Here is a 10223-nt window from a genome sequence, read left to right on the forward strand (position 1 = left end):
ATAATACTGGATTTACACTGCGTGGTTCAAGTGACAATTACCTTTTTTCCCCCTTTTTCTCCCCCAAATCAGAAAAATAGACAATTGTTTTTATTAAAATAATGCACACCAGTAAGTGATACACAAACTCATCCATCAGGTTTCCGTTCAGTTAATATACACACAGTTGTATGGGATACGTCAACCAAAACAGTTCTGTGGTCTAGCTGGGGGCGGGGGTCGGGGTTGTCACTTCACAGTTCAAATCCAGTTTTAACATACTGATACTGTGGGAGTACATAAAATTGTCACTAAAATGAAAGTGCAGCACATTGCCTGGAAGAACAAATGGGGCAATGCCAAGAGTCAATATGTGAGGTGCTTGGTGCAACAAAAGGATATGTAGAAATGATGGGCCAACACATTGCTTAAGCTGGTTCGCACAGTATGTGAGCCTTTAACAGGAAGCAAATGTGTTCTTTGGGTGGTTGGGGTCAATTTAAAAAAAAAAAAAAAAAAAAAAAAAAAAAAAAAAAAAACATTTTACAACTGTTGTAAAATTTATTTGATGAACTGTTTTTGCCAAGCTTGAAGTGGCCCCACTTTAAAGATGGTACAATCGTGGAAAGCGAGATAAAATGTTTTGAAGGGAAAATAATAATAAAAAAAGGCTCTACCGAATCAACCCGTCCTTTGTAAAACACCAATTTATAACGCCCTCCACAGGTGAAGTTTGGTTAGGTGATCAATCTGTAGCGCTATTGACACAATTTGGGTTTTTTGATGACTATGAACATTTTTCTCACTTTGAAATGAAGAGAAGAAAGTCCACAGACCATTCATGTAGGCTATATATAATATGCCAGAATTTTAAAGCGATACTAACATTTAGTGGGTGCCTAAAGGGGCTTGAGTAGATTGGAGGAGTTCAACAGTGAAACCGCAGCGTTCTGAGCAACTAAGGACACAGTCTCATCTGTGTTAAAGAACGACGCAGCTACTCTACATGTGACTGGACTGTGACAGCGGTCAATATCGATTTGAATTGAAGTCAGGTTAAAAGGGAGAATGATGTAGCGAGGTCCTCCCCAGCCCACCCCTTTTCATCTTTTGGCACGTCGCGGGTCCCTGCCATTGCTAATGTTAACCGAAGACTTGGCTGCAGCAGACGGGGGTCCGCTGGCAGATGACGGCATCGCTCCGTTGCCAGGCGACCGGCCATTTGGCCGCCCGAATGCAGAATCGCGGGCCCCGCCCAGTGCAGGGCCGCCGCTGTTGTTATTGTTGGCGGAAAACGGTGCCATGGAGCCGTTACCTGTTGGGTGAGAGAGGAATCGTGAGATGTTTTTTTCCATTCAAGTATGCTCTCCACATATTTTTTAGTATCTTTACCAAGATGTCACAAAAGTACGCTAAAGCCTCCGGTAGTAATTCGTGTCAAGGAAGTACGTTTAAGTGGTGCATCTTGACTGTTCTAAATCTTTGTATGTCAGGGAGTAACCAAGATTAGCCCAGGATGATAGCAAACATTAGAGAGAGCCTTTGCCTTGTTTTTCAGATAATGAGTGACTATCAAAAAGCTCAAGTTAACAACAACAAAGTTATTCCTTGACAAGACTGCAAAAGCATTTTTTTTTTTTTTTAATAAAATCATCAGGAAGTGATTTATTTTTAAAAAGGTAATGTAAAATGTGTTTGAAATTATATTAGTGTTTTGGGATCATAGTTTGTGATATACATGTATACGGTTTAAACTATTAATACATGAAATTATAATTTTTTTTGGGGTGGGTCAAAAATATATTTTTTAAAGTAACGTCAAGACAGGGAGTGCATGCCCAGCTATCAAGTGTGAAATTAACCATGTAGATATTTTTATCTAGAAAAAAAAAAAAACTAATGCATGTCTCCTTTAAACCGCTGTAAAAACAATGTGGAAACTAAAAGAACAATGCTGTTACACTTACCTGGTGCAGGAGGTGTACCTGAATTCTGATTGGGTGGAGAGTTTCCCCTCTGATTCTGGTCAGGTTTGCCCTGTTGCCAAATACGAAATAAATAAATTTACATAATCTATCTGGAGCAAAAACACAAGTTAGTTCCTGTATGACCTTAACTCCAATACTGGACATCTTACAGGAGGACATTAAATTACTGTATATATATAAGTGGCCTGGTTTGTTTTATTTTTTGTATGTGAGGTATTACCCCATGATACATGTAGAAAGTGTGATTTAGTTGCTTTTTTTTTTTAACAGTACCATGTTATTATACGACTTTAAATCCCTCAAAGGGAAATTCAATTTACACTGTGTACACTACTGTGTACATTCAACAACAAAATGGATGAGGTTGCTCGACCACTCACTGATTTGTTTTGCTGGTTTGCTTGAGCGAGCAGCTCTGGATTTGTCTCGCTGAAATTGGGCACTTCTGAATACACCATGCAAAATCTGTAAGGGACATATAAACATGCTTAAATGTCACATTCAAATGCCAGAAAAGCTGTAAAAGATTGGTTTAAAATACCCATTTTAAAAAAGTCTTATGAGTGGTCCCTAAAAGAAGCAATCCTGACAATGTTTGTAGTGTCGTAGATTTAATTTTATGTTTTAAGTTATCTCATTTATATATTTGGAGGACAACAAATTGGACTGAAAAACAAAGGCAAAGTAAGCCTAAAGTACAATTTAATATGAAAAAATATATATACAGTGGAACCCCGATAGAATTGACTAATAAGGGCGTGGATCGTCCGACATTGCTGATTGTCTTATATTGAAGCGCTTTTTTTGGAGGCCATATGCACCCATATTACTGTACAGTACAAAATTATTGTTTCGTAGGTTTTTTTCGTGGCCTAAAACGCCCAGTACAGTACAAAGTTATTGTAAATATGAAAAAAAGCTTGAAAATGTTTGAAGGTTTTACATTTTACCCAAATTTAGCACGTCTGTGTGCTTGGTTTTGGTGACATTGTTCACGCACAGTACTTATCATAGGAGAGTCGCTTTCATGAGCCGCGAGGAATGTGTGTGCTTCATAGTTCCAAAATCAGTTGCCAAAGATAAACGGGTTGACAAAAAATAAAAAACTGTTATTGTACCAACAATAGTATGCTCCAAAGTCTAGAGACTTGTTTGTATTCCTGAGAGTTAACACTACCGTCATGCTGCTCTCTCTCTCTTCTCTCCCTGCAAGTATATGTACAATAGACAATAGATACAGCCATCATGACATGGCCGCAACGTCAATGCTCCACATTCAACATGGCCGCCACATAGGCACGGCTTTTGGAATTGTTTGCATACCTGTGACCTGGAAATACATCGGTCCCATTCTCTGCCTGCATTGCCCCACAGCGCCAGTAAACAACAGTGGCCAATTCTGGAACTAACAGACTTTGTCAACAGCAGTTTAAGTGACAAATGGAAACTAATTTTGAACACATTCAGTTCCAAAGGTCCATTTTATCCGATATCCGTCATACCGGGGTTCCTTTTATTGAGGTTTCACTGTATATATGTTTTACTGTTATTGTTATCTTAAATTGTTTTCATTTTTTAATTTGGCTTCTTATCGGTGTACAGCACTATTTTTTTCAGCCGTGGTTGTATTTAAAGTGCCTAATAAATGAAGTTGAGGTGAGTCAACATCCCAAAAGATTTGTAGCTAGAAGTTGGGCTGCACTAAAAAAAAAACTAAGTGAAGTATACAACTTTTCCTCAAAATATTAAAACTAAAATGCTATCATAATATTACTGCTTTCATCTAAAATATAGACAATTTGTTGTCGAAATATTACTTTAATCTTAAACATATTCTTTAAATTACCTTTTCACAAAAACATACAACTTCCGTAATTGTCCGACTAATCTCCAATACACTGTACATGCTTATTCTTGCATTACTAGAACTTCATTTTTTTTCTCTCGTAATGTTAAGACTAATGTAAAAAAAAAAAAAAAAAACTACATGTTTTTCTCAACTTTGATAGGATAAAATATGACTAATCAGAGAGTAATCGTTTTGAGTGTGCCCCTAACATTCTTTCATAGATATGAATATGGCTGGTCGAATAAAATGTAATCTTAATTTTGGCTTTTAACGATCACAAAAACGGTGTAATTGAAGAAAAACCATTAATGTCCAGCAGCGAGACTTGTGTATGCCAGTTCCTGCGTTGCAAACGCACCCTGTGTTGCTTGTAGCAAGCGTGTGACGCATGTTTTTCTGCCTTCCCCGAGAGTCCTTTAAGCCGTTCATTTACACCACAGTTGGGGTTTACTGTAAAACTAAATCCACAACAAAAATAATTACTCACACTGAATATTTAAATACAAGACTGTTTTAGAAATCGCCAGTTTATGGTATCAGTCAATGGAAAACCCTATTGACGGGCTAGCTAACATTAGCATTAGATCATGGGAGGGATTTAACTTAAAATAACGAATATTTACACAAACGCCGTAGTAACACACACAGAAAGACATAATACTCACGGGTATTGACGGTTGAGTTCTGGTAGTTAAATACTAAGTTTCGAAATCAATTAATAATCGTGTTTACTAATCGTGATCATTCCTTTTTCCATACTCGCTGAGCCCTAGATAGGAGTAAATTACTGATATTACTCACTCTCCGATCTTCTGCAAATCTCCACCTCTTCCAGTGTAAAGTGTCAGGCAGCCTTTCCATATCGATGCATATCTAAAACACAGACGCCAGGCCTTTAAAATCCCATGAAAAGAGCATTTTAGGAATTTTGTTGTCTTTTTTCCAGGATCTAACCTGAATGGGTCCATGCTTACCCTCTGGTGAGTTTGATAATGTCGCCAGGCTGAATGAGACTGCCCAGCTCGTCCCAAACAGAGATGGCGATACTGCCGCTCTTGTCCGCCACCTTGCAGGATCGCACTTCATGACCGTCTTTCGTCTTGGTCACTCGTCCTAGTTGAACGAAAACATTAGTCCTCGCTTTACAAAGGTCCCGTCCGATGTTTCAACGTTATGAGCGGCACAGGGCTGTACGAACACGTTGTTAGGTCACCGGTGTACTTAGTTTTTCCATTTAAGTATTTTATATTTATGTCTTGGGATTGTTTTACGTGCAAACATTTACTGTAATTATGACGTTTTGAGGTTAAAAATGTTGCGCAATTAACTAGTTTGTGCTGCGGTGTAATACGTTGTCCCACCGCACCAAAAGCTGTGCTTTGGTACCAAAATGCTTACTGTTTTTTATTTGACTGTGTTTTTCAGACAAATAACCATAACTCTGATGTTTGCAGATTACAGACAGCACACAATGAACCAATTTGCGCAGCATTTATGGCCTTAAAGTGTTTTTCATACAAATATTTAACTAAACTATGATATTTTGAAGCTGCGAATGGGGCACAGGGAAATTGTTTGCCTTGCGCCGTAAGACTACCGTAACCATGAGTTTATTACTGTGTTAGTGTCGGTTCGTAATAGACAAGACATCCTATCACTTGCAACCTGCCTTTTTTCTCTCTCTCTCTAGATAGTCTAGATAGCTAGACAGACAGACATAAAAGCAGACCAATGTATAGATGAAAACAAAATTGTAATTGAGCAGAGGGAAGTTACTTGTATTTTCTGCTTTTAAAGAAAAACATTTACATTTTACATGTAAATTTCCATTTAGCATCTATTTATTAAAAGGACCTTTTTAAATGTATGAATTTAGCTTGCCTCTTTTGTTTCTGTTCAGGTTGTTCCATAAAGTCGCACCTTTCACTACTGTGTTCTTTTCCATCACTTTGATTCCGAATCCTGGTGTTTAGATTTTTTTTTCTTTCAACTGTAATTGCTCACTCCTCTTTTTCAAACTTTGAGTATTTATTGGTAAGATATTTTTATTAGCCTTGTACATAGTTTGTAATAGTTTAAAATCTAAATCATGGAATTTAAATATCATATTTGATGAATGGGTTAGATGGATCACAATAGCGACTACTATTAATGTTTCTTAAGCTCTTTTCCCTCCATTCAATTGATTTTCATTTATGGCCAGTGTTTTTCATACAAGTGTTAACTGTTATTTTGACTTTACTGACGTACACTTACATTTCAACCTCGGTAAAAAAAAAAAATAATTTGAGTAACGCCACCGTCGTGGGAACTTAACGTCGTAACCACAGGACCCCTTTCAACACGACATTAAACCCACGTCGTGCCAACACAAAAACGCGTCTGTCCCTTTAAGAGCACACGCGGTTCGGGCAAAGGACAGTGAAGAGCCACCGTGAGGTCCAACACTTACCTATTTCCAACACGATGAATACAATATTGAGGTTTTTCGAGCCGGGCTTGACGTCTTTAATCAAGAACACCGCTTCGGTCGAGGGTGCTGCCATTGTCCGCGTCGATGCCACCCAACCCACAACCACCACAGAATGCTAGCCTAGCTATGTTAGCAGTAGCCCCGCTAGCATATTAGCTTGGACAAACACGCCTGAGCGCTCCTTTATGTACACAATGATTTACTTTTCACAGAGTCAAGTCACAAAGCAAACACGTTGGTTACAAGTAAAAAGCAGGAAAGGAAAAGACAGCCGCCTTCGAAGAAAAAAAAAGGCAATAGCTCATGCGCTACCTAGCCTATCTAGCTTAAACGACAGCCAGCTCGTTCCCTACTTTTATTTTTCGAGGAGTTTCTTTTCATGGCTGGTGTCATTGAGATCATATTTTTAAAAAAATATATAATAAATAGTTTGGTACTATTTTGCAATTCGCCGTAACATTAAAAATACCGGTCTGAAAAAAATCCCGAGTCCTGAGTCAACAATTTTTGCAGTTTCGGCTCGTACCAGGGATTAAATGAATTTGAAAGCCTCTCCCTATATGTAAAAAAAAAAAAAAATCATTTATAATTTACACAACACTAACCGGCCGCATTTCCTTTGTGTTGCCTTTTCAAGAGTGAAACTGTTAGCGTCGCTCTCGCGCAGTTGTGTTAAAATAATATGTCGAACCTACGTGTATGTCTCTATAAATGAGCATACGACTAAAGCTGACAGTTCCAATAAACAGCCTCGCTAAGTTTTTATAGCTCGATAAATGTGTACAAAATACGCAGCTGGACAGCGAAGCAAGTTTTAGTAGCCACAAACAGCAATGCTTCCACTATGCCTCGGGACTTACGTCACACAAGGCTGCCGTTGATTTTTTTACATTTATTTTTATATACTTCGGACAGTTCCATTTTCCCCATTCAGAGGGGGTATAATTTTCGAAATGCCTTTTTGAAGCAACAAATCCGTGTCAAATTGAAAGAGCGAATATTACTTTGGTTAAAGACTAAACAAATATTTAATAGTTCAAACATAAATCGATAGCACACGTCGGTGTTTGAAGAAAATAACTAATGGAGTTGGTTCTTTTCAAATGAATTCCGAATGCTAAACCAACCACAGAAGACGGCGTCGGCACAAGGTAAAAGACGTTAAATAAGCCATTTTCTTTTATCAAACGAAAAGGTGTGTGCCTAATTAGTTTTACGAAATAAATTACGTTGAGAATATGGCAGCATTCACACAAATACATAAAAATGTTACGTCACGAACAGGATTCGAACCTGTGCGGGGAAACCCCATTGGATTTCGAGTCCAACGCCTTAACCTCTCGGCCACCGTGACGATGTAAAGTGTTGTTCCAGAATTGTGTACTTGTACGTTATAATAGTCAGAACGTACGGGAGGTGCTAATGTACTTTGGACGCAGGAGGGAGACAAGCACCAACTCAACGGTTAACTTATCCGGCCTTTTTAACCTCATAGAACGAGGCCTGAGTTACTATCTCTCAATCAAAGGAGGACTGAACTCAACCTGTTGACAAAGTTTGTTGATGATTGTAACTGCAGATGAGGAATATAAAATGCAAACAAAAACTTGAAGCGACAAGTAGGGATAAACGAGATACCTTTTTCATGGCGAACTCCACATTAGACGGTGTTGGCAAAAAAAAAAAAAAAGCACTATTTAGCATCGCCCTAAGATACCTGTTTCTTCTTCTTCTTTTACTTTCGGCTTGTCGCATTAGGGGTCACCACAGCATGTCATCCTTTTCCATATAAGCCTATATCCTGCGTCCTCCTCTCGAACACCAACTGCCCTAATGTCTTCCCTCACTACATCCATCAACCTTCTCTTTGGTCTACCTCTAGCTCTCTTGCCTGGCAGCTCCATCCTCATCACCCTTCTACCAATATACTCACTATTTCTCCTCTGGACTGTGTCCAAACCATCGAAGTCTACTCTATCTAACTTTGTCTCCAAAACATCAAACCTTGGCTGTCCCTCTGATGAGCTAATTTCTAATTTTATCCAACCTGGTCACTCCTAGAGCGTACTTCAGCATCTTCATTTCCGCCACCTCCAGCTCTGCTTCCTCTTGTCTCTTCAGTGCCACTGTCTCTATTCTGTACATCATGGCTGGCCTCACCACTGTTTTATAAACTTTGCCCTTCATCCTAGTAGAGACTTTTCTGTCACATAACACACCTGACACCTTCCTCCACCCGTTTCAACCTGTTTGGACTCGTTTCTTCACTTCCTTACCACACTCACCGTTGCTCTGGACTATTGACCCCAAGTATTTAAAGTCATCTCTTCTCCCTGTAGCCCCATTCTTCCCCCTCTACCCCTCTCATTCATGCTCATAGCATATATTCCTACTTCGGCTAATCTTATTCCTCTCCTTTCCAGTGCATGCCTTCACCTTTCTCACTGTTCTTCTCCCTGCTCCCTGCTTTCACTGCAGATCACAATGTCATCTGCAAACATCATGGTCCACGGAGATTCCAGTCTAACCTCATCTGTCAGCCTATCCAAATCACTGCAAACAGGAAGGGGCTCAGGGCTGATCCCTAATGCAGTCCCACCTTCACCTTAAATTCCTCTATCACACCTACAGCACACCTCACCACTGTTCTGCTTCCCTCATACATGTCCTGTATTATTACAACATACTTCTCTGCCACTCCAGACTTCCGCATGCAGTACCACAGTTCCTCTCTGGGTACTCTGTCATAGGCTTTCTCTAGCTCCACAAAGACACAATGCAACTCCTTCTGACCTTCTCTTTACTTTTCCATCAACATCCTCAAGGAAAATAATGCATCTGTGGTACTCTTTCTAGGCATGAAACTATGCTGTTGCTCGCAAATACTCACTTCTGTCCTGAGTGTAGCCTCCCCTACTCTTTTGGCATAACTGTGGCTCTTCAACTTTAGTCCTCTATAGTACCCACAGCTCTGCAGATCACCCTTGTTCTTAAAAAGGAGCACCAGCACACTTTTCATCCATTCATCAGGCATCCTCTCACCAGCTAAAATTCTGTTGAACAAGCTGGTCAAAAACTCCACAGCCACCTCTCCGAGATGCTTCCATACCTCCACAGGAATTTCATCAGGACCAAGTGCCTTTCCATTTTTCATCCTCTTGAATGCCTTTCTAACTTCCCCCTTACTAATCATTGCCACTTCCTGGTCAACCACACTTGCCTCTTCTACTCTCCCTTCTCTCTCATTTTCCTCATTCATCAACTCCTCAAAGTATTCTTTCCATCTGTCCAGCACAATATTGGCAACAGTCAACACATTTCCATCTCTCTCCTTAATCACCCTAACCAGCTGCACATCCTTCCCATCTCTATCCCTCTGTCTGGTCAACCTGTAGAGATCCTTTTCTCCTTCTTTCGTGTGCAACATGGCATGCCTCTTGTTTGGCCTTTGCCACCTCTACCTTCGCCCTATGTCGCATCTCAATGTATTCCTTTCGCCTCTCCTCGGTGCTCTCAGTGTCCCACTTCTTCTTCGCTAACCTCTTTCCTTGTATGATTTCCTGTACTGTGATGTTCCACCACCAAGTCTCCTTCTCCCCTTTCTTGCCAGAAGATACACCAAGTACTCTCCTGCGTGTCTCTCTGATCAACTTGGCTGTAGTGGTCCAGTCTATTACTGTATTCACCTCCAAGACATTCTTAGCTAACTGTACTTTTAAAATAACCCCAACTCCATTTCTTTTCCCATCCACACCATGGTAAAATCATTTAAACTCTGCCCCTAAACTTCTAGCCTTACTGCCTTTCCACCTGCTCTCCTGGACACACAGTATATCAACCTTTCTCCTAATCATCATGTCAAGCAACTCCCGAGATTTTCCTGTCATAGTCCCAACATTCAAAGTCCCCACATTAAATTCTAGGCTCTGTGCTT

At 39.9% G+C, this 10223-nt stretch overlaps 1 protein-coding gene and 1 non-coding gene across 3 annotated transcripts; both read right to left on the minus strand.

Annotated features, from left to right (window-relative positions):
- Positions 1–496: 496 nt before the first annotated feature.
- nabp1a (nucleic acid binding protein 1a) lies at positions 497–7651 on the minus strand. Of its 2 annotated transcripts, none has more exons than XM_061692810.1 (6): positions 7583–7651; positions 4791–4929; positions 4618–4689; positions 2348–2432; positions 1947–2016; positions 497–1294 (listed from the first exon to the last, which is right to left on the minus strand). In XM_061692810.1, the coding sequence occupies exons 1-6, from the start codon at positions 7599–7601 to the stop codon at positions 1083–1085; spliced, it is 597 nt and encodes a 198-aa protein (XP_061548794.1). In that variant the 5' UTR covers positions 7602–7651; the 3' UTR covers positions 497–1082. The 2 variants fall into 2 exon arrangements, with proteins under 2 accessions (XP_061548794.1, XP_061548793.1); XM_061692809.1 differs by lacking the exon at positions 7583–7651 and adding an exon at positions 6269–7148.
- trnas-cga (transfer RNA serine (anticodon CGA)) lies at positions 7562–7643 on the minus strand. Its single transcript has one exon. It is a non-coding gene; the product is annotated as a tRNA-Ser (tRNA).
- Positions 7652–10223: the final 2572 nt, after the last annotated feature.

The sequence above is a fragment of the Phycodurus eques genome, chromosome 12 (assembly GCF_024500275.1).
Source record: "Phycodurus eques isolate BA_2022a chromosome 12, UOR_Pequ_1.1, whole genome shotgun sequence".
NCBI lineage: Eukaryota > Metazoa > Chordata > Actinopteri > Syngnathiformes > Syngnathidae > Phycodurus > Phycodurus eques.